General features: G+C 54.4%; 1 protein-coding gene across 2 annotated transcripts; it reads left to right on the top strand.

Moving 5' to 3' along the window:
• The first annotated feature begins 4,805 nt into the window (after positions 1-4,805).
• Positions 4,806-27,906, top strand: SLC26A9 (solute carrier family 26 member 9). Of its 2 annotated transcripts, XM_066983159.1 has the most exons (21): positions 4,806-5,097; positions 11,852-11,978; positions 12,963-13,102; positions 13,412-13,522; positions 13,758-13,927; positions 14,304-14,468; positions 15,018-15,170; positions 15,584-15,666; positions 15,943-16,090; positions 16,815-16,928; positions 17,377-17,454; positions 17,766-17,861; positions 19,854-19,960; positions 20,636-20,705; positions 20,943-21,035; positions 21,475-21,591; positions 22,234-22,551; positions 22,780-22,834; positions 23,218-23,363; positions 24,152-24,229; positions 24,829-27,906. In XM_066983159.1, exons 2-21 carry the CDS (start codon positions 11,854-11,856, stop codon positions 24,874-24,876), a joined length of 2,415 nt encoding a protein of 804 aa, XP_066839260.1. In that variant the 5' UTR covers positions 4,806-5,097; positions 11,852-11,853; the 3' UTR covers positions 24,877-27,906. The 2 variants fall into 2 exon arrangements, with proteins under 2 accessions (XP_066839260.1, XP_066839259.1); XM_066983158.1 differs by lacking the exon at positions 4,806-5,097 and having other exon boundaries at positions 10,936-11,978.
• Positions 27,907-27,965: the final 59 nt, after the last annotated feature.

Here is a 27,965-nt window from a genome sequence, read left to right as displayed (position 1 = left end):
AGCTGCTGGGCTGCTCCCCCCCCACCCCTCCGCATTTAGGGGAGAAAATTCCTCTTTTTCAGATTGGAAAGCCTCCCTTCGCTGGAATCCAATCGTTTCTGCAAAAAGCCTGATGGCTCTCCTAATTCAAAGAGCCTCAAGCAGGGAGAGGGGCGCAGCGATGGGAGCCGAGGAAGGCAGAGCCTGGAGCCAGCCCCGAGCCCAAATTCCTCGGCACAAGCACCCACGGGGACCGACCCTGCCGCACCTGAGCCCACCCAGCCCCGCTGCCTGCGGGGCAGCTGAAATGCAATGCATTTTTGAGGGAAGGTGTGGGTCGGGGCTGTTCCCCGCTCCCGGCGCTTCTGCTGAGCGCTGCTCACGTTCGCGCCCCGCAGACCTTGCCGAGCGCGTTTGCGTTCCCTCGGAGGCAGTGGCTATCTTGCACCTATTTTACAAATAAGATAACAGCCCTTGCTCAAGGTCACTTGAGGCAGAGCTGGACAGGGGCTGTCAGGAGAGCACAGCTTCCAGCCTCTGCACAGCGCCGTGCTGCCCGCTGCCACTCTCCGGACCCTTTCATCGGGTGAGTCTTGCTCGGGAGGTCTCTGCTCGTCTCCCAAAGGAGAGCAGAGCCCACCAGTTTGACCCAACCAGCAGGACGTGCTCTGCTCCTCAAGCCATCAAATCTTTTGCTGCCAACCTTCAGTCTGGGGATGCACTCGTCTGGATCACACCATGCCCGCCCTGCTGCTCCGGCCCTGGGTTTTCCCGTGAGAAGGCCAAGCTCAAAGACAGGTGTCAGCACCATCTGTGTGTGATAGGGCTCGTGCGATAGGGCTCGATTTGATAGAGGGGACATGGTCTCATCAGGAGGCCACTCCTTCCCTTGCCTTTGGAGATGTTCCTGCAGGGCTGAGGCAGGCTGTAAAGGCCACGAGCGCATGGGACACGGTAGATAACCAGATAACCAGAAAGCTGTTCTGCCTCTCCCCAGCTCACAGTTCACACCATGGAATAAACTGCGTGAAATGTCCTACGTGGTGCTGAGCCATGGGGCAGCGCCGAGCCTCCCAGCACCATGCTGCATTCCCTACTTTATTTTGGTGCTGTAAATGCTGTAAATAATCCCGCTCTCTCCCTCTAGGACATTGTGTTCCTCATTCCTCCCCAGATAAAGCCTTTGACCCCCGTGCCAGCTGCTGGCCCTGCAGGGAAGGGGAGCCCTGGGACAGGCTGGAAGCTGGCGGCCGCCGTTCAAGCGAGACCCACGTCTCCATCGCCTGGCACCGCGGAGTCAGCGGCTGCCGCCGGGTGGCTCAGCCAAGTCTGTGTACGAGGAAACTCCACCAGAGAATGTGGCCAGGCTCCAGCGCTGCATTCCTGGCCTGGCAGGGAACGGTGACAATGAGCCCTGGGATGTCTCTGCTCCAGCCGGCTCCCTGCAGTGACACCCGGCCCTGTGGGTGACACTGCTCGCCACGCCGGCACCGCGGGCCACCGGCACCACCGGGCAAACCAGGGATCCGTGGCTCTACCCTCCCGTGCCACGAGAACAGCCACAGCAGTGGAAAAGATAAGCCTGAAAAATCCCAGTAACAGCCATCCGTCTTCCTAACGGCCCGGAACGCTGCACCGCAGGGCGCCGCAGCCCGCTCCGACACCGCCGAGGACATGGTGCGCCCGCGGCACCCAGCCGGCCGGCCCCGCGCACCGCCCCGCTCCGGGAGCAGCCGGGCTGGCCCGCTCCTCGCTGCGCGCTGCAGGCATTCCCGCAGCCTTCTCTTTCGCCTGGAGATCTCTGCTTTATACCCGTCCTTTACATTTCTGAGCAGCAGGAACCAAAACGCCTGGTGCTGGTTCTCCAGCTTGCCCAGCTTTTCCTTCTCTACTCATTGCTGACCCTTGTAGGAGTTTGGCAGCCCAGATATCTGCTTTTTTTCCCTGGCTGAGGTACATCAGTGATTTGAAAAGCTCCTAAAGGGTCAAACAGGGAGGCAGGATTGCCCCCGCCTGATTCAGGTGTCCCCGGAGCAGAGTTGAAGCCAGGTTTCAGCCCTTCTGCACCTCCAGGCCCAGGAGAACCCCCACCTTCTCCCCGCTGACCGCAGCGGCTGCCCCGCTCCACCTGCAGCATCTCCGTCCCCCGCACAAGCCCTGTTCCCTTAGCTAGGCTCTCTGAAAGCAAAAATAAACCCCAGCAGCAGGTCGGAGGGATGGGGGTGGGATGGAGGGAGGGAGGGATGGGTGGGGGTTGCCCACGGGTCCCACCAGCGGCAGCAGCCCCAGGAACGAGCCCACTCTGCGCTGGGGGCCGCGGCGCCTTTCTCCCACTGACTCGGGGCTCCAGGGGAGCTTTCCCATCATTCCCAGCAGTAAATTATCACTGAATTATTACCCTCATTAAATGCAATATATCTGCTAATATTAATCATCTGCAAATAAATCCACACATCCTGGTGCTTGGTATGCTCTTATCAGGCCCGGAGATAAGCAGCTCAGCAGCTTGTGCACCCAGGGCTCGGTGCTGGGTTCGGGGAAGACCCCGCGGTGCCTTCACATCCCCCAGTGCTTCCCCACATTGTGGCAGCCCCGCTGCTCCCAAATTCTCGCCCGCACCCTGCACATGGCCCTGGCAGGGCTGCTGGGGGCCGCATCCTGGCAGAGCAGCCGGGGCGGCCTGTGGCGAGTGTGGCTGGAGCGGAGAGGGGCCGAATCGGAGGTTTATTTATAGTTACACGAAACTGGAGTTTGCCCAGGACTCCGGGACTGCACCTCCCGTTGCAAGAAACGCCAAAGGACCATCGGTGGCTGTACGGGGCTGGTCTCCTGGGAGTGCAAGGCCTCGCGGCTCCCTGATCACACCCACCGGGACTTTGGAATGGTGGCTCTGGCGAAGGGGAGCCGCCAGCCCTCCCTTTGAGCTTGCTGCCATGCAGAAACGGGTGTGAGGGTGTGGGTTGGAGGGGGACAAACCAAGCCCGAAGGTCTCACGCAACTCATCACCTCGCCCAGGACTGCTCAGTGCTGGGTGAGCAAGAACCATGGCTGGGGGGGCTTCTGCCCTGCCAACATCTCAGCCCCAGTCCCAAAGCACTGCGCCACTGGGGCCCTCTGCCTGCTTTGTTTCTGCATCCCAGTGTAAGTGCATTTTACTGTCTGCTTGCTGGGGATCCCCAGACATTCCCTTGGACCTGGCATCCCCACTGCTGACCATGCTGGGTCCTACACAAAGTGCGTCCAGGTGCCCAGAGCAGCCCAGCAGCACCAGCAGCCTCCTGGCCTGGAGCTGGTCCTGGTCTCTTCTGCAGTGAGCCCCTGCACGGGCTTTGGGGTTTCACTGTCCTTGCCAGCTGGATTTAAACAAAGATGACGTTGCTCTTAAAGCTGAGCTGGGCCGGTCCCTGAGATGAGATCTGTCCCTCTGCCACCCGCCTTGATAAGGACACAAACATGCCAGCCTTGCTGGAGCTCTGGATGGACAAGCTGGCTGCATGGCCTCTGCTTGGCAGCTTGTTCTTTCCAAAGGCAGGTGGCTGTGATCAGTGGACACTTAGATTCAGGGCTCTGGGGTCCTATTCCAAGCTCACACTGTGATCTCAGACAAGTCATTTACCCCTGTGTCCCCAACCACTTCTTCAGCCCCACGCTGGGATGTTGATTTAGGAACACGAGTTAGAAGAAATCTTTCAGGTACCTGCTAGGAAAAGTGCCCACCTCGGTGACATAAGAGAAGTCCCCTGTAGCACTGGTTGCTCGTACAGGCAGTGTTGCGATGCTAGCAATGCCTCTGCAGCAGAAACTCCGTTTCCTCTCCCTGTATGCGTTGTGCCTGCGGGACCCCTGCCTGGGACCCTTGGGTGCTGTGCCCTGGGCTGGCCCGGCGGCGGGGACCACCGAGTGCAGCGGTGGCCTGGCCGTGTTCCTGCCATGTCACGCGGTTCCGTTTCAAAGGGCTCCTTGCATATCAGGCTGCCCTTTTAAAAAGGAGTTGATATGAGTTATTAATGATATTTACAGGAGAAGTGCTTGGCAATTATTACCCCTGTCTGTTAGGCGGCAATGAATCAGCCCCCGTTTGCGGCACCCTGTGGCAGGGTGTTGCTTTGGCATGCTCGGGACATGGCGATTGATTCCCATAAGATGAGGTCTCTTGGCAGGAAACGCGGATGCCTAGTTCGTGTGCAAGGAACCAGAGCTATTTGCTCCGATGGCCTCCGGGAGCGAGCAACAGCCACGCCGCTGCCCTCGCCCTTCCTCGCCTTGCCTGTGGGACAACGGGAGCGCAGGAGATGAAATCCTCCCACAGCAAATGTCTCCTTGCCATTCTTCTGGTGATGCCCCTCTGCCCAGCCATCCCCTGACCATCACGTCCCGGCTGGCTCCTGCGCTCATGAGCACGTTAAGAGGAGAGGGGACCATGGGGCTGGGCACGGCTCCGCGCGGCGGTGCCCATGCGGGTCAGGGACGCGGTGGCAGGAGGGGACGAGCCCTTTGCCCTCGCCCATCGCATCCCACCCCGGCCCACTCCTCTCATCCCTTTGAACCTGGAAAGGAGAAAGAAACTGCTGTCCCCTGCCAATCCCGCCTTCAAAGCTCCATCTCCGGGGTCCGGGCCCTGGCACAATGCAGGCCATTGTCCTGTTTGGAGCACAAAGGCCAGGGGACGCTACCCAACAAAAGCATCTTCTCCCGCGCCGCGTGCGGACGGGGCGAGGGAGGGGGCCCGGGGTGCCGGTGAATATGAGCTATTGTCACGGGGAGCCCAGAGCACCGGGGACCTGCGGAGGTGATCAAACGGCCCAGGCCCGAGCGGGAAGGGGTGGGGTGAGGGGGGACATCCAAAAAAGCCCTCGTCCCTCTTCAGATCTCTCCTTATCTCCCCGGCTATCTCCTGGGCTTAGCCCGGGTGTACTTGCTGGCAATTACCTCCGAGAGGCCAATCAGGCGCCGAGCACAGCCCTCGGTCCCCTTGACTGAGGTGATTTATAAATGACTCACGGGCTTATTTGAGCACAGACCTCTGCTCTGCTCGCGGCAGCTCCGCTCTGCAGCCTCCGCTGCCACCTCCACGGCTCCCTCGCAGGATCGGCCCTTTCTTCGCCCGGCGAGGCGCAGGTAACCCAGCGCCAACAATCGGGCTCTTTGTCTGGGTGGGCGTGGGGGATTTACACTCTGGTTGCACAGCCACTGGGTGTGAGTTTCAGTATTTGGAGAACTGGTACTTTTTTTTTTTTTTTTTTCCCCCCCTTTCTCTTTTTCTCCCTTCTTTTGCAAAGGGGATTTACGGCAGCAGATTTACTCAGGAATTAGCAACACCAACCATCCAGGAGCTTGATTTATGAAGAGAGGCTGGAAGAGCCAAATATGTGAATTAATTATTGCTAGAATAAATCCTGCCATCTTATCCTGGCTGCCTCCTGCTGAGATCTGGGGGGGAATTTGCCTGCTATAGGGGCATCAGTACTGATGAGCCCCTTGTTTTCACGACCCTGGTTATCAGCAGGACTTTCTGTGCATAGGACTGCGTAACGTGGTCCCTGCCCCGAGGATGTCACAGCACAGGTTAGACTTTGCACGTAGAGGTGTAGCAAGAAGATGTGGAGCTCTGTGCACAGAGGTGGTGGGAGAGGAGCGCTCGCTGTGCACAGGAACCTCGCCTGGGCGGGAGGGCTGTGCTGCCCAGGGTGCCTGGCACGTGGATGCATGGCTGTGGGCATGCAGGCAGATCCAGAGGGATTTTAAAGCTGGGAATGAGGAGCACTCCCAGGCTGAGACCTGCCAGGCAGGGTGTAGGGCCCCCAGATCCTCCCCGCACCACTGCACGGGGTGTTGAAGTCCAGTTTGGGCAGGCTCCCTCAAATACAGATGAGCAAACACCCCCGTAAGCCTGCCTCTTGGCTGCAAACTGCTGCTCATGAAGCTAGGATGCTTTCTGCTCTGCCTTGATAAAACATGTCCACACCTTATTTGCAAGCACGCTGAAAATGAAGCTGGGACCTGTCCTCTCCCTTGGAGAGAGGTCCTCGGAGTGACATCTGGTGCTGGCTATACCCAGCATCTCTGCCCTGGATCAGAGATTTCTAGCAGAGAAACTCTCTCCCACCCTGCACCCCTGGGGGAGGACGGACCGGGTGACCCACGAGGTGTTTTTCCTCTCCGAGAGCGAAGCCGCAGGGGCGGGGAGCGTGTGCATGCGAGAGCTCTCAGCAGGCATCCCGGATAAGTGTTCGCAGGCAGTGCAAGAATGCTGCAGTCTGCAAACTTTTTAATTCCTTGGGATTTGCATTGCCCACCTGCTCTTCAAAGGCCGAGGGCAAGGTCTGTGTCAGAGGCATGTGGTGCGCAGAGACTCATGGCGCGGAGGAACGCCGAAGCTTCCCTTCTGCTTCTTCTAATTCCACCCGCAAACTTTTCCTCCTCCTCATCCCAAGGGCTCCGTATGCAGAGGGAGCAGCACGGGGATAGGGAGGAAGCACATGCCTACAAGGAGCTGCCACCCAGCACCGTGGTGCTGCCCTCAGCAAGGTGACACCTCCGGGACCACAGACTGGGGCAGTGCAGGGAAGCCAGCAGGTTCTGGAGGGCTCTGATGAAGCCCAAAATGATGACGATGCATCCCAAATGTCAGTTTTCATCCTGGCACCCTTGCTTGCTTCCTGGCAGCGAGGCGAAGGGCAGAAGATGTCCCTGCTGCGGGGCTGGGCAGAGCAGGGAGCAGGCGAAGAGACGGGGCTGTAGATGGGAGATGCTCTGAGCCTCCGGAGCCATCGCCCAGCAACTTTGCACCAAATCACCTCATTGCTGTTCTTTTTCCAGCAGAGGCTCTGCCCAAGGACGGGCTGGGTGTGGGGGCTTTTTGTGCCCCTGGATGCTGCCTGCCCCCAGCCTCCCCCGGCCGGGCACGGCGCTGGGCGCAACTGCAGAAGCTGTGGAGGGCTGGGGTGGGGTTGAGAGCAAGTAGGCTGATCAAACAAATCACAAAAAAAAAGAGATGGCCAAATCTGGGCTCGTTTAGCCTGGTGCCAGCACAGAGCAGATCCCGATGCCCACGGCATTTTTCTGCGTTCACAGTGGCGTTAAAAAGAGCAGAAGCCAGCCTGCTGGATCTCGGCATTTTCCTTAATAAACTCCCTTTGAGCCAAACACTTTGGCTTCACCTTCAGTAGCTGGCAGATGTCTGCAGATCTTATTATTCTGGTTACCAAGTGCAGAGCTAGTTTGGTTAGAAACTCGTGTGAAGTGGTACATCAAACATTGGCACCGGCCCAGCGCCGGCAGAACAAGAGCACAGCGCTCCCCTGCCCGCTGCCTGCGCTGGGCTGGGTCGCTCGAAACAAGAAGAGGGCCATCTGCCTTATGGAAATCACCTCCCGAGCACTCCAAATATTTAAGCTAAACAAAAAGAAAACATTGGTCGAATGCCTGGCTGCTCCGTGGCGAAAGTGCAGGCGTGGAGGGGGACATGAGAGCCGGGGCTGCAGCGCGGGGAGAACGCGGGACGGGGAGGTGGGAGCTGGGGGGAGCGGACCTGCCTCCTCCTTCCTTCCCAGCATGTTCCTCCGTCCCTGCCCCAGCACAGTCGGACAGGGCCAGCCCCTTCTCTCTCTCTCCTTCTCCCTGAGTTTTATTCCCCTGGCCATCACGACGGTACCTGCACGCTCTGCGTGGAAAGCTGTTTACGAAGTCTTCTCTGAACTTTGTGGACTCTGGCATTTTGCCATTGCCAAGGCTAAAAGCCCTCTTCGGGGTAGGATCTCTCTCATCACTGAACTACACGCTCCCCTAGCATCAGCCTCTTCTGTTTGTAAAGGGGGGAGGTTAAGAAAAGGCTTCAAACCCGTACCCACCGCGTGTCCCTGCATGCTGCTGCCGGCTCAGCCCCTGCGACACCGCCGCTGGCTCCCTGCATCTGCCTGCTCCCCTCCCAAATGAGTGGTGTCACGGGGCGAGACATTTCTACCACTATAGTTACACCAAAAACATGGACTGTAGCTCTGCCTTTACCGCTGTGAGGTGCTTTCTTCCCGCATCAGTTCAGTTGCAGGTGAGCCCGAGGGCAGTTCAGAGCTAAAGCCAAGTCGGATCAAAGCGATTTTAACTGCAAAAGCTCTGCCCGGCCAGACGGCCCCGCTGAAGGCGCTGTTCTGGTGACAAGCTCCCAGCACGGTCCATCAGCCGGACTCAGTCCTGGCCTGTCCCCGATGCCAGGAGGCTGGCGGGAGTGAAGGATGTGGGGGCAGAGCTGCGGGGCTGATCGGCGCTGAGAGTGGGGTGAATTACACCACGTCCTTCTGCAATACCTGAGCTGCCCGATGGCAGAAACCTGCTCCTCCTGCCTATGTGCTTGGCGAGCCCAGCTCCACATCAGAGGGGTGGAAGGGAGAAGGTGTGAGAAGGAAGCGGGTGGGAAAGGGAGGGTGAGGCAGAGCTCAGCCTGGAGAGCACCGCAGCACCCAGCACCGCAGCGTCCAACACTGCAGCATCCAGCACCACAGCCACCCAGGTCCTTCCCCACGCCCTGCCGCAGCAAGCAAGCATCCCAGGGATTCAGGGGAGGAGGTGACACATCCTCTCTGTCCCTGAGAGATGCGCACCCTTTCACCGTGTAGCCCCAGGGCTCCCGTGGCACCTGCATCCAGAGCTGCAAGCAGGAGGCTGGGGGCCGTGGCGTGCACCGTGCTGGGAGCATCGATACAGAGCAGTCGGAGTCAAGACCTTGTCCTGGTGTCGCAACCAAAGCCTTGCACCTGCGCTTGCCTTCTGAAGGCAGGCCTTGCCTCCTGGGGTGGGGGAGAGCAGCTTTTTATAACCTGTTCTTCGGCAATGGAGCTGGGAGAGAGATGTTTGCAATGAAGATTCACCCAGGATTTGGAAGGGGCAGAGCTCTGAACTCCACCAGCTGAGCAGTCAGCGGGGAGATCTGGGTGCGCTTGTGCAAGGAGAAGGGGGACAGAGAGAGGATAGGCAAAGGAGGAAATGGTGTTTCCAGAATACTGAATTTTTCTCCCTAAAACACAGGGAGGCATTCCCCGAATGTCCAGCTCTTACACTGGGATGAGTTCAGGCCCTTACGTTGTGCACAATACCGCGACCACAGCCCCAGATCAGATTGCTTTCCCACCAAATTTTGATTCCCACTCCCCGGCCTGAAGTCCCTTTGCTGGGCCCGTGTCAGCCCAGGAAAGCAGCGTTATGCCAATGGTTCCTATCAACATTCACCAGAAACCTCAATGTGACTTTTCCCAAACACAGCTATCACCAGCCCAGGCAGAGAAGATAAGAGCTCAGTAAGCTTGCAAGACGAACACTAGGAAAAAAAAAACCCATGATAGGCAGTCGCAGGGCGGTTTGAGACTGGCAGGGCAGGGACCGGGCAGCCATGACCTGATGGGACTTCAGCTGTGACCTGGGACAACATCTGTCACCCACATCGTACACTCGGAGCGAAGTGGTTCTGCCTTCGTCTGCTGCCCACACCACGTATCACACCACGGTCACGCTCTCGGTGTTTCTCCAAGACGCCAGGCTCAGCAGGTTTATCAGCGAGGCCGAATTTCACGTCTCAGCATCACCCACCCTGCTGACACACGGAGGACTGCGTTTCCTGACATCGCAGCTCGGAATGGGGGCTCAGCTCTTGGAGCTCTGCTCTGGGAGCTCCTCCCCAGACCCTTCCTTAATTTCCTTGCTCATTCTGGAACAGAGCTCCTGGGAGGGCTGCTCCCTGCAAGGAGCCACGCGCTGCCCCTCTGCTTTCCTTCCCACACACCGCACCGCTTGCAGGATTTAACCCAGCCTTGCAGCTTGCCGTGGTCTTACCCCAACAACTCCGGGACAGCTGGTTCTGCCTTTTGTTCAGGGAGCAGTCACATGGCTCGTTCTCTTTAATTCCGAAATCTCAAAGGTTTAACCTGCTGTTTGATCTAGGGCAAGGCCAATGATAAGCCAAGTCAAGAACTTGACTCTGTCCGAGACGCTGACATCATCAGCCTGTTTGTTTAAGACGGAATTTAATCATGGGGGTATTTTCCCCTCTATTCTTGCCTTGTTTGTTATTTTTCCTGATTGCCAGCACTTTCGCTCAGCAGGAGAAATTCATTAAAAAGCCGTAATATAATAGGCTGGTTCAGTCTGTCTGATGGCAGGCAGGCCGCTCAGCCAGTGATGGAGCCCAGAAATTAAGCCGAGGGACCTCGTGCACCAGAAACTCCGCTGGGTTTTGTCACCCTTAGAAGCCTGCTGCAGGGTCTGGACCAGGGCTAGCAAATATTCACGAGGTAAAAATGGAAAACTAGAAGAGAGCAGAGGGGCTGAGGCAGCAAGGCTGGGACAGGACTGGTGCAGCCTGAGATGGTTGGGAAGCAGATGCGGGGATGCCAGCGGGTGCGTGCCTGCAGAGGGCACTGGCCCAAGCGCCTGCTAATGCAGGAGGAGGGGAGCACGGCCTCGCCTGGCACCTCGCGGGGCCTTCGAAGCCAGCCCCAGGCCGGGTGCCCTGGGGACCCTCCCGAATCAGCGCAGCGTGGCTCGGAGCCTGCGTTCACAAGCACACCATCGCTGGAGCTGTTTCACAGCAATGTGCACTCGGCGCCCCTGTGATCACACAGGCATCTGCGGCAGCAGTGGGGGTGATGACCTCCCTTCCCTAACATCAGCTCCCATTACCATAATGATTCTGCTGACCTAAATTCCCCCCGAAAGAAGTTTCGGCTGCGTGCATCATACTTCCCCGCCGGCCCTGCACTGCAGGGCTGCTCAGCTCCACGCTGCTCATGCCCCCAGCCCCTCGGAGGGAGCTGAGCTGGGTGCTGGTGCTGCTGACGAAGGCTCGCCCATCCTGGATGTGCCCTGACCTCGGTGGCACTCACTGTGTCAAAAGGACAGGGAGGGATCCAGCCCGTTCACGCTCTCAGAAACCTGGATGTCATTTCTTGATACACTCTCCTGCCTGAATCACCAGCTTTTTCCACCCCCTCTTCTGCTCCTGTGTTGGGCAATGACCCACTTAGACGCATGCCATGCCACAAATAATTACCAATACCCTTCTTCTGTGCCTGACCACTTCCTCCCTCCACCCTCAGACTCTCCGGTTTGCAATGATTCTCCCTCTTCCCAGGAGCTGCTGGTCATGGTAAAATGAGGGCTCTCTGAAGTTCCTCAACTTCTTTGGCAAGACCCAGATACTGCACAGGACCAGTCCATCAGGATGCTTTGGCATCATCATCACTGAAATGGATTAGCAACGGTTATCTTCCTCCGCATCACTTCCTAGAATAGATCCAGGACTAGTCCACAGCCTTTCATGGCAAGCGAGGAGTTAGGAAGGCTGCTGGATGCAAATGAATGCAGTGGGCAGCGAAACAGGAACACCTCGGGTGGAAACTGCCTTTAATCTCAGTGCCAGTATCTGCTGGCACAGAACTGCGTCAGGGCTGCCCTGCGTGGCACAGCCTGCTGGTGGATGGGGAAACTGAGGCACGGGAAAGGTCAAGTGACTTGCCCGAGGCAAAAAGGCAGTCACTGGCAGAGCTGGGATTAACACCCATGCTCATCTGCCAGACAATCCAGGGCACTCCAGGCCCCTCCACGCAGCATCGCTCATTAGCATCACCCCGAAACCGCTGGTGAGGGCTCGCGGGGCCGGGGAGCAGCAGCCCCCGGTGCTGGGAAGCCACTCCCAGGGCCTGCCTCTGTGCCACGGGGAAACTATTTAGGGTGGAGATGTTCGGGGAGGGCTCCCAGACGCTGGAGGTGTCCGGTCTGTTATACTGCAGGTGGGGCCAGCTCCACTCACATTCTTGGCTTTGCTTTTTCCTTTTTTTTTTTTTTTCCTTTTTTTTTTTTTCTGGGAAAAATTTAAATGATCCAGAGATGAGCCACACCAGACCCCGCTATGTCATCGAACGTCCTGCATATTCGGTCAGCCTCTTTGATGAAGAGTTCGAGAAGAAAAGCAGAAGTTACCCCATTGGGGAAAAGTTGAGAAACCTTTTCAGGTAACGCAGAACCCTATAGCTACTCCTGGGGCAACACTAAACCAGATTGGGTCTGGAAATGGGATATAATTTGGACCTGGGGACATAGTCCTCATTTTTATCCTGGGAAACCTTCTCCATGGCCTGCAGGGCTTTGATGGATGAAAGACACAGGAGAAATGCAAATCGTGCCGCAGCAAGTGAAACTGGTTGCTCCTTTCACTGCCCCAGCTGTTACGCTGTAAGGCAGACAAGCGGAACGCTTTGCACTGCGTGCGTTTGGGATTTGTGCTTCTCTTCTCCAAATTTTATTTATAGTAAAAAAAGTATAAATTGTGATGTAGGTATGGGAGTGTGGACTATTTCTCGAATCTTTTCAGCTGGGATTTCCTTTTATCAGCTTTCTGATTAAAAATAGTACCAGCTTTCCTTAAAGAAAGATGAATAATCCTGCTGATAGCTGTCCTGGAAATCTAGCTCCACTCCCTGGAAAACGAAGGCAGCGGTACAGGGAAGGGGAGAGCTGCAGGTCGGCAGGCAGCGATGTGAGAAGCCGCATGCATTGGCTCAGAAGCAATATTCCTCCTCAGACACACTTGGTTTTTTTGACCAAGGACCTTCAAAATTTCACCTTTGGCTCTGTGCAGCTGCCCCGGGAATCTCTGAGCTGTGGTTTAGGTCACAGCTCCCCTACCCCTTTGTGCTGGAAACAAAGCCTCCAGAAACTGGGCAGCCAAATCCTTCAGAGCTGTGGCAGCAGCGGGGACTTCCCAGTGAGTCAGGAGTGGCCCCACAATAATCCTCCGTGGCACGGGCAGCAATTAGCTGCAAGAGCCTTGCACTTGCAGGGAAAGGCTGTGCCCCAAACACAGGGCTCGGGCTTTGGTGTGGGAGAAATGTTGAGACATTCCCAGGAAGATCATTCCTTGCCTCCTTCCTTCCTTGCTCGCTTCCCTGATTGCTTGCTTCTTTCTTTACTTTGCAAATTTTTTTTGTCTCCTCTAGATGTTCAGCTTCCAGACTGAAGCTCTTCCTCTTCAGCCTTTTCCCAATACTCGCGTGGCTTCCCAAGTATAAAATTAAGGACTACGTTTTGCCTGATGTTCTCGGTGGGCTCAGTGCGGGGACGATTCAAGTGCCACAAGGTGAGGAGCAACAACTTTCTGGGTCTCCGGGAGAAGATAGCACATTGCAGATGGGAATGGACACCCAGTTTGTGGGGGTCACCTACTTTACTGCTGGCACGTACAAACCCAAGCTCAGCCTCCCACCTGCTGGTCCCTATATATCTCTGCGGAGGCCTCCCTTGCCCTCTCTGTCCCATGCTCTGCCTGGAAAGCAGCACCTGAGCTGGCCACAGCACCTTCCTGGAGCTGATGTGCAGCTCAGGGGCTTTGAGCATCCTCAGTCTGCCCAGACCCGGCTCACCTGCCCCTTCCCCTTGTATTCCCCAGGGATGGCTTTCGCGCTGCTGGCCAACCTGCCTCCCGTCAACGGGCTCTACTCCTCCTTCTTCCCCCTGCTAACATACCTCTTCCTTGGTGGTATCCATCAGATGGTCCCAGGTAAGAGGCTGCGGAGCAATTACTCGCAGGGGGCCGTGGACGGGATGGGAACACTCGGTGTGTCCTGGAAAGAGATGTTTGGGCAGGGTCGGCCCTCGGGGACTCACGGTGTCCCCGGTTCCCGTGCTGCGGTGACGGGCTGGGCGACTCGCCCTGGACAGCCTGACGTGTCCGAGTGCTTTCCAGGGCAGGACGCTCCAGAGCAAAGCACTGACCTCACTGTGTTGTGCTGAAGGTACTTTTGCAGTCATCAGCATTATCGTCGGCAACGTCTGCAACGAGCTGGCTCCGGAGTCGGACTACCAGTACTTCACCCACAACGAGACCAGCGTCAACACCACAGCCCTGGAAGCGGCCAGACTGGAGATCTCTGCCACGCTAGCCTGCCTGACGGCCATCATACAAGTAAGGGCTCTGCACCACCCCTGCTGCGTCCCCTGGCCAAAGCTGACCCGTGGGGACTCATCCGGAGCAGAGGCGAGGGGTGGGAGCAGGAGCTGGACGTGGCCCCACTCCACCGGGGGTGATGCCTGGGGGGGTCCTGCCCCAGTTGCGGTCTCGCCGTGAACTCTCCCAGCAGAACAGCCAAAGGCTGGCCATCCCCGGGGGCAGGACCACAGCGAGGGACAACATCCCTACAGCATCCCTACTGTCCTGCAGCAATTCTCCCTCCCCACGGCCCCGTGCAGCCCGGCGGCGCAGCAGGGATGCCCTGCAGGCTCTGCACCTTGCGCTTTCGGGCTGGCACGTTTCTAACAACTCCTTGTCTGTCCTACCCTAGCTGTGCCTGGGATTCGTGCAGTTTGGCTTTGTTGCTATCTACCTCTCAGAGTCTTTCATCAGGGGCTTCATGACAGCAGCAGGGCTGCAGATCCTCATCTCCGTGCTCAAGTACGTCTTCGGCTTGACGGTCCCATCTTACACCGGGCCCTTAGCTATCGTCTATGTAAGTGGGTGCTCTGGGCAGGGGCCTTCCCTGCACCTCTTTCCCCCGTGACCACCACACCACAGGCACCACGGCCACCTCTGCTGGGGAAACTGGGACGGGGAGAGGAGGAGAGGGTGGAGGGAGGGAGAACAGAGCTGTCTGCACTACACTGCTGCCCCTGCATCTGAAGTGCAGTCATAGCCGAGCTCCTGCCTGGTAGGGCATAGATAACGAAGTGGGGCTGAGATTTGGGCAGAATACGAACCGTGCTGCATTACGGCAGGAGGTTTGCCCAATTGATAGCAACAGAGACTTCCTCTGTGGGTAGGTTTTTCCATTCCTGGGCTTTTCCTCCATGCACGCAGCTAGAGCTGCATTTAACCAAACCGCACAGAGCCAGGGCTGGCTGCTGATCTCCCAGTAGCAGGATTTCTAGCACTTCCCTCACCCCTCACGTCTCAGGGTGTTTGCAGGTGATTACAGTAACGAGCATTCTCCACTGTGCTGTCCGCGCTGCCCAGAGCCTCAGGTTCCCCGTGACACCTTCTTCTCTTCTCTCCCCTGTAGACATTCATTGATATTTGTAAAGGCCTGCCCAAAACCAACGTGGCCTCCCTGATCTATGCCTTGGTCAGTGCTGTGCTCCTGATCGTAGTCAAGGAGCTCAACCTCAAGTACATGAAAAAGATCCGGATGCCCATCCCCATGGAGATCATCATCGTAAGTGAGGCGTGAGCTGTCCCTCGGACCTGCGGGGGGTTCCCAGCCCCTCCCAGCCCCGGAACACCAGAGCCATCCCTGGGACACCAGAGCCATCCCTGGGACACCAGAGCCACCCCTGCACAGCATCTGCCAGCTCAATACGCTGTGACCCCACATGGCTTGGGATCACAAATTGTGCCACCTTTGTGGAGGATGCCTCCAACACCCAGCTCATCCCTCTTAGACTGTACCTGCATCCTGGCAGCGCCAGGGATCAGGAACGTAACCGTTTCTGGGGACGTTCCCTCCTATCCCAGCCTGAATTTGGTGCTGATTTTCTACCGTCAGCCCCAGGAGCAGAGTAGGTGTAGTGCTTCCGAGAGAGTTCGTGCTCTTTCTGCTTACCTCTTGTTTATTCTCCGTATGTTCAGGTAATAGTTGCGACTGCAATCTCTGGCAGCTTTAAGATGCCCGAGAAGTACAACATGCCAGTAGTTGGGAAGATCAGCATGGGGTAAGTGCACGTGCACCTCTGACTCACCATCCAAATAATTTCCCTTCCTCCTCCTCATTCTGCAGCCCGGAAAACACCTCCCTGCTGTATGACAGCCCCCTTCCAGGACTGCCAGGCAGCGCTGCTGTGCCCTGCTATACAATGCCACCATCCACTGACCCCAGCCACGGTTCAGACGTGTTTAGACTCCAATCCTGAACCCGTGTGCTTCTCACCCCCTGCATCTGCCTCCAATGCTGCTGTCCCAACCGCCTCTCGCCTCCGCTCTGCGTGCAGGTTCCCAGCCCCAACCCTGCCCCTGGTGAGCAAGTGGAAGGACATGATCGGCACAGCCTTCTCGCTCGCCATCGTGGGCTACGTGATCAACTTGGCCATGGGGAGGACCCTGGCAGCCAAGCACGGCTATGACGTGGACCCCAACCAGGTAATGCTTGCTCTGGAGGGACGCGGGCGAGGAATGTTCCCCTGGCTCTCAGGCGTGACAGGAAGACCTCCCTGCATGAGAGGGAAGCTTGCAGATGCACTCTGCGTAAAACCTACGTGCTGCTCCCGTGCACGTGGCGGCTTGCCAGGCAGGGGGCGAAAGGACGTGGCGGATCCATTTCCTACAGGTGGGAGAGAGGCTGCCAAAAGGTAGAAAGACGTAGGTTCGGCTCTCTGCTCTGCCTTCCTTCCAGAGCTGAGGCTTCAGCCCTGAGTGCTGGCCCCGGTGGCATTTTTGCAGGATGTTGGGGCACAGCGAGGCACATGTACTGCTTTCTGAGCAGAGAAAGACCTGGATTCCTGGTGTGTCACCCAGATACTGCGACAGGCAGGACATTAAATAATCCTCTCCCGTCATCACTGGCACAGTGGTAGCTTTCAGTAACAGCCATGAAGCCCTGCCCTTAGCGTGTCAACAGATGACAAGTGTTCTTGCGGCACGGTGCTTCCAGGTTTCCCTGCCATAGCAGCACCATCCCAGCTCTTCCTGGAAGGAGAGGATCTGGGACACTCCGCAGAGAGCCGATCCTCTCCCCGGGGGCAGAGAGCTGCCAGCAGGGCTGCTGGAGGCCCTGGAGAGCTTCTGCCATGCAGAGCCCAGCCCGGGTTCATCCCCTCCTGCCTGGCAGCTCAGCCACCTTCACCGTGTTCCCCCATCTCTGCAGGAAATGCTGGCCCTGGGCTGCAGTAACTTCTTCGGATCCTTCTTCAAAATCCACGTCATCTGCTGCGCGCTCTCCGTCACCCTCGCTGTGGATGGGGCAGGAGGGAAATCACAGGTTGGTTCTTCCCCCTCCTCTCTTCCCCGCGTGACCTGGTTTGAACACAAACCCTGGCAGAGGTGCACGCTGCCAGCCTGACATCGCTGCTGCAGGTCTGGAGGAGCTCCCTGTACGAGTGCTTCACGCGGTTATCAAATGCAAAATGTGCTCCCCAAAAGCCCCACGTTTTGCCTGGCTGGTTTATTGGATTGGTCACAGATGTGGGGCTGTCAGTTTGCATTCCCAGTCTGGCTCCCTGACTGAGCAGAGCTACCAGGTGAGGGAAGCTCGGGCTTTCCCAGATCTGTGAAATCCCAGCCTATTTCTCAGAGGCAAACCACTGCTCACAACCAGTGCTGCAGTGCCCAGCTCCAGTGCTGGCTGAAGCAGCGAGAGAGCAAGGACCAGGAGGGGTTTTGGAGGACCCTGAATTTTAATAACATTTCTCTCTTTTTTTTTTTTGCAGGTGGCAAGTTTCTTTGTGGCAATGGTGGTAATGGTGACTATGCTGGCTCTGGGGATCTACCTTGAACCCCTTCCAAAGGTAACACGAACAAATGTGCAAACAGCGCGGCCACGGCATCACATCCCCTACCTGCCGAGCGAACGCTCAGCCTTGCTTAGAAAACCCACGACACAAACCTTTGCACGGGGGGGGGGTTGCTACGGGCTGCGGTCCTTTCTGCAGGAAACAGAGGTCTTCTAAACCGTTACGCTCCAAATATGATCTTTGCGAGCTTCACCTTTTCCCATTCCCTTGTGGCAACTGGGACGAGGGCGGGAGGTGCTGCCCGGCTGGGAAAGCTGCTCCAAAACGTGGGGCAGCCGGCTGACACCGTGCCCTCTCCTCCGCAGTCTGTCCTGGGAGCCCTCATCGCCGTGAACCTGAAGAACTCCCTCAAGCAGCTGGCCGATCCCTTCTACCTGTGGAAGAAGAGCAAGCTGGACTGTGTGAGTGCCCGGGGCCGGGCGGGGGACCCCTGGTCCCAGCCGGGGGAGGTGGGCTTCGCGCCGGTGCCCCCAGCCCCTCGCTCTGCCTCGCCTGGCCGAGCTGCTCGGCGCGCATATCACGGAGGCCTGAACTATTACCTGCTCTGTTTAAATGCCAATCAAGTGCAGGAGCCTGTTTGCCCAGAACTAGCCAAACCGGCCCTGCTCAATATCTAGGAGTCATGACTTAAAAACTCACACAATAGCCCTCCAGGGCGAGGAGAGCCCTTCGCCGCGATAAGGACTCCAGGCACTGGTTGATGTATAAACCCAGGCGGGGGGTGTGGGGGAGTGAGAACGGAATTTGGAAATGTCTGACATAAAAAGACAGTGTTTGAACAGGGCTCCCACGGCTGAGTGGTGTGTGTGGACACTGAGCCAATATCCTGTCAGGTCCCGACACCCCGCCTTATCGGAGGAACCAGGAGTCCAAAGGGGCTGACCTGACTCATCAAGAGCCTTCCCAAAACACCGCTCAAACAGCTGCCGGAGGAAGCAGTCCTGGCCGAGCTGTGTGACTGTGGCATGAAGGCACGCTCTAGCTCAGGACACGAGCTGCAGAAATCCGGTCGGTGCTGAGGAGGTGCCGCGGCCGGGCTGGAGCGGGGATGCGCGAGGGCCCTGCTGGATGCACGAGGGCCCCGCTGGCACCATTACTGCAGAGCGGGCCCGGCAGAGAGAAAGGCACTGATAGAGAGATGCTTTGGGGCAGGACTGCGTGTCCAGCCCTCCGCCAGGAGCCGTGCTCAGCAAGTTAAACACCGCAGGTTTTGCTGATGCCTGGCGGGGAGGCTGGATGTGTGTCAGCCGGGCAAAGCCCTGGGGAGGCTTCTCCAGAGAAGCTCTGGCACCCCATGCATGGGCAGAGGAAGTCGCTGCCCTTCACCGGAGCTTGCAGTAAGGCTGCACAGCGATGCACGGTGTGCCCAGGACCCACTGCCAGCGTTTCTGCTAGCAGCGACCACGAGCTGCCTGCAGGTGCAGAGAGCGCACGGACCGGGCAAATGCCATTGGGGTGAACTGCATTCCCCTGACCTTAATCTGCCTGGCATTTGAACTAGATTCAGTGTCCTTCCCGTCCCAAACTGAGGACACTGCTTCTGGGTGACGTCAGGAGATCGGTGTCCATTACCTCAAGTTGTGTTTCAGCATGAACAGTGGGGACTGCTCCGCAGGCACTGTCCAGTGCCAAGTTTGGATGGAGAGAAGCCCTTACTCACATTTATATGCATCATTCTTAATCTGATATTAAGATGCTGAAGTCATCAAAATTACCTTGATTTGACCGAGGTCAAAGTTAGCTGTTAATAGCCTTGAGGATGGGTTTATAATCCCCATAATAATAATAATAATTCTCAGAAGGCATGTTTATACACTCGGGCAGGACTAATTTCACGTGGAGGGAGATGCTCAAGTGCTAATAGATAAAAATGACAAATGACAGAGCTCTGAGCTGAGAGGTGGAGCAGGTTTTGGTATGCTCTGTCATACTTTGTCATCAAATCTGCTCTGTGTTCAGGTCATTTATAGCAGGCGCCCCGATGGTTTCACGTAGATGTTCATTCCTCCTGAAATGCTCTGACTGACAGCAGGAGCCTTCCTGGGGGTGGGAGCAGCTACTGAGCAGCAGATGGTCTGATCTGCAGGAGCCTTTTCTTGATGCTTTTTGAACCAAATGAGTGACGGGAGGTCACGCAGCTATGAAGAATTGCACCGGCTGCTTTTACAGCTGAAAAACTGGGGCTTCTGGCAAGCTTCCCAGTAACGATGCTTCACACCGAAGCATGCAATAAGCTGCACAATTAGAATAACTGCAGAATTCGGGCCCCGTTCTTCTGATCCTCAGCTGGGTAGTTCTTTGGGTCCTGAATATCGGCACGAGCCATTCTCCGTCCATCGCTGTGCTGCAGCCCGTGCCCCAGCAGGACGTGCCATGCCCTTCTCTTTCTGCAGCTGGTCTGGCTGGTGAGCTTCCTGTCCGCTTTCTTCCTGAGCCTGCCCTACGGAGTCGCTGTGGGCGTGGGATTTTCCGTGTTGGTTGTGGTTTTCCATACCCAGTTGTAAGTATTGCCCTCCAAAAACCTAAAGAGAAGGAACATCTCCTAGATACTGAATAAGCTATGGGTTATTTTTATAAGCGACCTCTGGCCCGTGTTTTGAAGGAACGTGCAGCAGGAGCCTGGGGGAGTGCAGGTGTCCTCCCTGGCCCCTGGAATGTGCAAACAGGAATGGCAGGCGCTAATTTACTGCCTGCATTCCCACTCCCGCGCACGGTTAGCGATGTGCACATCCCAAGGCAGGGGGGCGTCGGACGGCATTTACCTCAACAAGAAAAGCTACCTGCATAGTTCCCAGCAGAAAATCCTGCCTGTAAGAAGAAAGAGCCCCATATATGTGCATAGCCACACCATTCTTAATAGATGAAAGCCCTTTATTAACACCTCCCAGACTGGGATCTCAAGTGCAGCCAGCCAGCCCCGGGCTGGACCAGAAGCAAGGCTTGCAGCTGTGGGACCCATCTGAAAGCCCTGCAGCCCCGTGCCAGGAGCTTCACCTGGGGAACAAGACTGTCCCAGGGGCTGGCTCCGTTCTGCCAGCATCCACTTGGCATCCACAGGGCTGAAAGCTGAGTGTTTTCATAAAGCAAAGTTTCAAATCCTGGCGGGGGCTATGAAGTGAAGCAGTTTTCTTCCTCTGCGACTTCTACTCTAATTCTGGTCGGATTTTTCTCCCAGCCGGAATGGTTCTGCCCTGGGCCAAGTAACCTCCACGGACATCTACAAGAACCCGAAAGCCTACAACAAGGTAAGCAGAAGCTAAAATATCCTCAGAGAAAATGTGTTTCTTTGCCTCTGGTACCAACACGATCAGGAATCCCATGTCCATGTTTTTGCCTTAGCAAGGCTTTTGCTGCTGGTTTCGGGGCTGCAGGAGAGCTGCTCCCCAGCTCCCCTCCCAGTTACCTGCTGTCCAGACCCCCAGGCACCCAGCACCCCATGCATGCCCCGCCAGGCCGGGTTTGAGCTCCCGTCTCTGTTGCAGGTACACGAGCTTAACGGGATTAAGATCGTGACCTACTGCTCGCCACTGTATTTTGCCAACTCAGAGATATTCCGGGAGAAGATTATAGCCAAGGTGAGTAATGCCCTGAAAGATTTTTGTTTGCAGCCTATCCCAAATAGCCCTTGCTCTCTTCTGCCGTGCCAGGCTGAGATAATTAAGCCAAGGATCATCATGAAAGATCGTCATATCCATGCTCTATTCTTCCACACTCTTCTCTCTGATCTTCTGATTTTGGATCTCATTTGAGAGGCTATGCCCAAATCTTGGCAAGTGTCCTCCTCCGAGCTCTGCCAAAGCACAGTCTCCTTGCTGCACATGTCCTCTCCCTGCACGTGCCGGCACCCTGCGCCACTGGGGCTGTTGCTGTGTGGTTGCCACCACGATCACCTCACGCCGCTGTACAGCTGCTGCCAACCTGCGCCACGTGCCGCGGGCTGGGACAGCGCGGGGAGGACTCCCTGCCTCCGGGGCTGAGCAGGCTTTTTCAAAGAAAACTCTCTCTTTTCCACAGACCGGGGTGGATCCGGGTAAAGTGTACTTAGCCAGGAAGAAATATGTGAAGCGGCAGGAGAAGGGGACGGCGCAACCACCAACAAAGCTACCGAAATTCTTACTGAGGCAGAACAAGGTAACTCCGTTTGGGTTTCCATGTTGCTGAACAAGCTCTCCAGCTCCACATCAAATAGGTCCTCTCGACACAGGGTTTGCAGCACCTGCATCCTTCCCTTCCCACCCACAGCTCCGTTCCTCTCAACAGCCAAACCTGAAGGTGCAGGAGAATTGGAAATGGCTGGGAGCGGGAAAGCTGTAGAGATAGCTAGAATGAGAACAGGGTGAACAATTTACTGGAAAGCGGGCTTGCCCTGTTTGTCTAAGGATGTACCTGTTTCTCTAAGGATACACCTATGCCAGCTTCAGAACCCTTCCCTTGTGGAACGCATTTCCCAGTTATCCCAGCTTCATTGGTTTGCACTGCTGAGCAATCCTGAAGCTTGTGAACAGGAATCATTTCAAATTAGCCTGGTGCACTCCAAGCCCAAGGGACACTGAGTCTAGCACCAGGCTGGAGTTAGCCCAGATTAAAACACTTCATGCCACTGAATGCTTAAGGTGTATTCAGCGTCTGGATCTCAGCCTGTGCTGATAGCTGTGCTCAGTGTCTGCAGAGGTCCTGCAAGCATTTGGGTGTAAGAAAAAGCATTTCTTGCAGCACTGGTTCACAAAAACAGCAGCAATCCTACCTTGACCGTGCGCCTCTGCTTTCCTCTAGACCTTGTCTTTGCAAGAGCTCCAGAAAGACTTTGAAAGCACCTCTCCAACGGATACCAACAACAACCAGACGACTGCTAACGGTGCCAGCATCTCTTACGTCACGTTCCGCCCGCCTGCCAACGGCGCCGGGCAGGTGCACAGCTCCGGGGAGCTGGGCAGCACCACCAGCCTGCAAGGAAGCACCTTCAGCATCATGCCCACGGCAGACGTTGACCCTATGGCCACGGCACCGCCCTATGTCAGCTTCCACACCATCATCCTGGACATGAGCGGGGTGTGCTTTGTTGACCTCATGGGCACAAAAGCACTGGGCAAGGTTAGTCCTCTGCTGCGAACACAGACAAGCTGCTTACCACCCAGGTACCTTCCACTCCCTTGTGCAGTGCAGATAAAGGTGTTTACCCTCCTCAATAGAAGGTTTGTGTGAGTTTCTCCTTCAGCATTCCCAGGACACGTGTAAAGCCTTGGATAAGACTTTATGTACAAACACAAAGCTGGAGCAGCAGTGTTATTAATCCTCTCTCTCCCCTCCCATCTCTTCTAGCTGTGTTCCAGTTACCAGAAGATTGGGATTAAAGTGTTCCTGGCCAACGTGCATGGTAAGAATCCATGAAGAGCACATTTCCATGTGACCTTCCCCCATTTTGGTCTTTTCTTTTTTTTTTCTTTACGCAAACTATACTAGCTGTCATCCCCTTTTTGGATCAAATCAGAACAGATGAAAGAACAGAAGAAAGGAAGGAGAAACACAGTTCTCTGTCTGTGAAATAGGTTTTTTCATTTGGGAAGTGATATGATAGCAAAATCTCCATATTTAATACATAGAAAAACAGACTAGAAATAGAGTAATTTCTGCAGCAAACCTTTCTTCCTTATGCATCCTGGCCTTGCTTTAGCTCAGAGGACCACCATCAGCCATGCTCTTTTTCAAAGGCTTCCTTCTTTGGTTTCGTCCTGGTTCACGTACCCTTCCTTTCTTCAGCCCAGGTGTACAACGACATTAGCACAGGTGGAGTCTTTGAAGAAGGAGGCCTGGACCAAAACCACATCTTTTTGACGATCCACGACGCTGTTTTGTTTGCACTGGAAAATATCAAAGAAGTCGTCCACCCGCCCATCTTAGAAGAGGTAACATTTGCTCCTGGTTTGCTCCTTCTCTATCTCACAGTGCTGTACTATCAGGTCCATACACCACGCCAGCACAAAGGAAAAATAACAACACGTTATTGCACATGGTAAAGTTTCTTGTTTATCTCAGGTGGCGAAGGTTTAAATCCAACAACATGTTTCATATCCTAATTCTCGCAAATGAGCCAAGCCCCTGCTGACTGAGTTGCTTTCAATGGAAACTTGGAAGTGTAAATGTTTTCTGCAAAGCCCAAGCTGGGAGACGAACATTGTCCCAGCCTGTAGAAGCCAAAAGAGCCATGCCAGGTCTGTGCCCTCTGTTTGGCATTGGCTGGAGCATGCGGCTCCACCAAGGGCAGAATGTGGCCTTCGGAAATGGAGGCAAAGCACGTGCACCTTGAACAGCCCCAGCATCCAGGAGTGCTTCCCGTGGAGGGAGGAGAAAAGGCCAAGGAATGTGGCACATGCTGACAACACAGGGTCAGACGGGTTATTTCCCCAAACATGGATTAGTTTATTGCACGATAACTGGAGCTGGAACCAGGGCAGTGTTAGTCAGTTATCTCGTCAGAGTGAGTTAAGGTATCCCATATCTCTGCGGAGTGATAGGTAAGCACCAGCTCAGCCAGAGGAGATAAGGAGCAGAAACGGGATTCTCCCTGTGCCCCTTCTGCCTGGGCATTTCCCTCTGGGCACATGCAATGGTTCTAAGCCTGGCTTAGTCATTTCTTCCATTTCTTTTGTCCCTGCACCCTGCTAATTTGAGAATTTGATTGTTTCCTGCACAGAGGCCGACCCAGACAGAGCTCTCCATCTATGATGAGTCTGTGGATGAAAGCAGCTCAGAGTTCAAGAACTTGGAGGAGGTTAGTCCCAGCTTCTGTTGTGGACATAAGGTGGAAGCCAGAAGTGGTGGGTGGGTTGGATCAGATGGGACATCCCCTGCACTGCTGCCAGGCAAATTGCTGGCAATAGTAATTCTTTGAAAAACTAGTTTCAAAAATAATTGAAAATCCCTGTCATGAGCAGCCCTGGCAGGAGCTTTGGTGAACAAACAACTAGGCTAGGCCCTCAGGGGAGTCCTTTAATTCTGGGCCACACAGCTCAGACACAGTCAGACCCATGGCCTGCACACACTGGGGAGAACTTGGAGAACTGGGTTTCGCTCAAGCCCATAAAAAGGGTCACCACTCAAGCTTTCAGCACCGACATTACTAAAGCAGAACTGACCTGCACTCACTAGAGGCAGGTCCCTGGGAGGAGACCCCTTCCAGTGCCGACCTTCCCCATGCCACCTCGACCAGCAGGGAGCAAGCGGCCTCCCCACGCCAGCCTCCCCCGGAGGAGGAGGGCAGGGAAGGGCAGGAGCTCCTGCTGGTGTTTCTCTGTGCGACTGAATCACTTGCTGGGTTCGTGCCCTGCCGTGGCACCAGCCCTAACGCAGAGTGCCTTGTGTGCCCTACAGGAGATGTTTGGAAGCATGTTCCGCTCAGAGACGCAGACAGCGCTGTGAGCCTCAGAGTGCCGCAAACCCTCCCGGACAGCCTCCTTGCTCCTACCCCTTCACGAAGAGCTGCGCTCCCACCCGGGGATACAATAAGCTTGCAAAGCAAGAGGCCTTCACACCTCTTGAACTGGTAAATTCCTCCCTCCTGCTCTGCCGCTGGTGCTCAGAGAGGCGGAGCAGACAACGGGACACTATGGAAGCAGGAACTCAGGAAATACCGTCCCCTTGATCGCGGAAGAGAAGCGAGTTCACTTGATGGCAGGTGCCTTGATAACGGGATGATTAGTTGTTCTTGCCAAGTGCTCTCCTTTCTCACACAACCGCACTCTTTGGCCCACACAGGCATTACATAATTTGGGCATCCCCCCTCTTTCTTTTCCTTCCTCTTTGTTTTCCCGATGAAGTGAAATTAAGCAATGATTACGAGCCTTTCGCCGTTCTGAATCATGAGCAAAAGCAACTCTTGCAAGGTGCAGCTTTGTCAGGTAACGTTGTTTTAATATGTGCACTGGTCATTGGGGTGTCCTCACCGTGGGTGCAAACCTTTGAGTTCCCCTGAGCTTCTGCAGCACCCCCTCCGCCTTCCCTGTGCCCCTGCGATGCCCCTGCTCTGCTCCCTGCGCGACCCAGCGACCCAGAACCACTGCCCCAAAACATCGCTGTACTTCTCACACCCTGAAGACCTTGGTATATTATCTTCGTTGGGCTACTTTCTGGATTACATTTTTTTCTTAATAATAGGAATAGTTTGTAATCGGACGTAAGAATTCCTTGCTACTGTGCGCTACGTGTGCCTGCCTGCCCAGTAGGTTGGGTGCATGTTCCAAAAACCCAGGGACCAGTTCAAAACCCCTCTGAAGTTTTTTAAGCATCTTTCTGCTGACTGAGCAGGGCTTCACATATGGTTCTTAGACTGTGAATGTCATGAAAGCATTAATTTCAAGGGTGTTCAGCATCTCTTTCCATCTCCTTATAGACTGCAGTAGCTAAACGATTCAGTCCAGCACATGGATTTGTGTTTCGGGAGATACGCTTTTTCCCAAATCATTTTGATCACAAGCAGGAGATTCAGGGACAGGGAGGATGCCCCTTCTGCACACTTCTCATGATGTCCTAGATCCAGAGCAGTAAAACTGAAACGTCAGTGCTTTTTATGCCTGCAACTAGGAAACAGCCCAAGACACCCTGTGCTACAGAGGGCTTCCGATGATGAGTTCTCAAATGGTCACTCAGGCAGCAAGAGAAAACATTTTTCACATGTGATATTTCCATAACAATTCTCTACTGCGTGTTTGACAATTTTCATTAAAATTCATCACAGACTGATGCTACCAGGACCATCTACCTCTCAGGCAAACAAGCCTGACTCACTAACCCAGAGACAGACAGATGAGATCTTAAGCATTTCTGATATTCTTTTATATTTGAGTGATGCTAATAACAAGTGCTATTTTAATTCCCCTTCCTGATGCCTTCCCTTCTTACCCAGTGCTGATGTTGTGACAGTAATGACAAGATAACAATATAAAGCCTGAAAAAAAATAAGCAGAAGCCAAGGGTTAAAGGAACCCTTCCTCAGTGCATTTCAACCTCAAATGTGGCTTTTATGAAAATAAGGTTATGAAAAATTTAAGACAAAGACACATGCGAGTATGTCTTCAATTGCAATGAAAATAACTTCTTCTGTCTGAATTTCAAATCCTCCTACAAAGTATTTCCAGCGCTGGGATAAAATACAAGAGTCAACAAGCAAAACCGAACAGTAATGGAAGTAAAACTGGTCGGTCCATATTTCCATGAATGCAAAAAAATAAAGAGTGGCCTTAATAATGAAAGTAAATTATATTTTTAAAGGTTATTTCTATTTTATTACTCAAATATATTAAAAATTTTAACAAGCTTTAATGTACAATTTTGAAGTACATATACATTATTGAGCTGATTCATTAACACATTGCTGGAAAGCTTTCTGGGGAGAGAAAGTGGAGCTTCCCTACAGCTCCCAAATGTCCCATTTTTAAGGAAAATAGAGCTTCATGAACCATCATAGCTAGACAACCATTCCAGGTAATAGCATCAGAACCCTGCCGGTTTGGTTTTATGTAACACCTCATTAACTAAGTCACCATTTCTCTACCTCAGTTTCTGATTATGTGGTGCAGGAGAGTAATAAAACCAAAGAAAGTTAGTTTCCCAAAAGAAAAAACCACCTACTAATAGTACTTATTTTGATCTGAGACAGCAGTGATTCTTCCAGAACTGTGTTTTGTTGTACAAGTTACAATCAAGAGCTGAATTCTCTTAAACTGTCTCTGAGGGTGACTACTTAAGGTCTTTTTGCTACTGCCTGAGCGCTTCTTTTATCTGCTCATTTAAAAAAAGGCAACAAAGAAATTGATGCAATGGAAGAAGTTATTCCACAGTAAGTAATCAATATTTCTGTATCTCTGAGGTAGCATCGCTTCACATGAGGAAAAATTCCAATTTCCCCTTCCTCATTCAGGGTTAGTAATAGGAGACCGATTTCTCAGGGCCTGCCAGACCTAACCCAGGAAGCCTCAGAGCAACAGACCATGTATAAAAACAGATTGTATTTTCTGAAGTTCCTGCAAGCATAATGGGTGGAATGTCAAGAGAGATGGCTTGCAAGTAGCAGCACTGACTACACGCTTTGCAATCGCGATGGCCCAGGAAGAATGATACCTCGTTTCTGTAGCCATGGGCCAGTTCCGGCAATAAATGCAACATCAGAGGACAGATGATATTCCTGGAGGCACAATGTAGCCAGCTCCAAGTCTTCATTTCTATGTGCCTGGACAAAAGAATTAGGGAAGCGCAAATTTATGCTGGGGTAGAAAATTTTAATTTCCAGTGTCCCTTTACTGCTCTTAAAATAACAGTTATGTTTATGTGTAACGGCTCTGAAGCCTTACCTGATAAATGCATGATGTATAACCAGCTCAAAATGTTTGTAATTTATTTAATTTAATATTGGTTTTGTTCTTTTTTTGATAATAAAGAATGTGTGAACAATCACTTGCTTCTTCTGCTATTTGAGCACAGGCTTTCCGTGTCAGCTCCCAGCTGGCGTTTAA

Source organism: Anser cygnoides, chromosome 25 (genome assembly GCF_040182565.1).
Source record: "Anser cygnoides isolate HZ-2024a breed goose chromosome 25, Taihu_goose_T2T_genome, whole genome shotgun sequence".
Classification (NCBI taxonomy): Eukaryota; Metazoa; Chordata; class Aves; order Anseriformes; family Anatidae; genus Anser; species Anser cygnoides.
The sequence above is the reverse complement of the archived record's forward strand: the minus strand, read 5'-3'. Positions and strand labels throughout refer to the sequence as shown.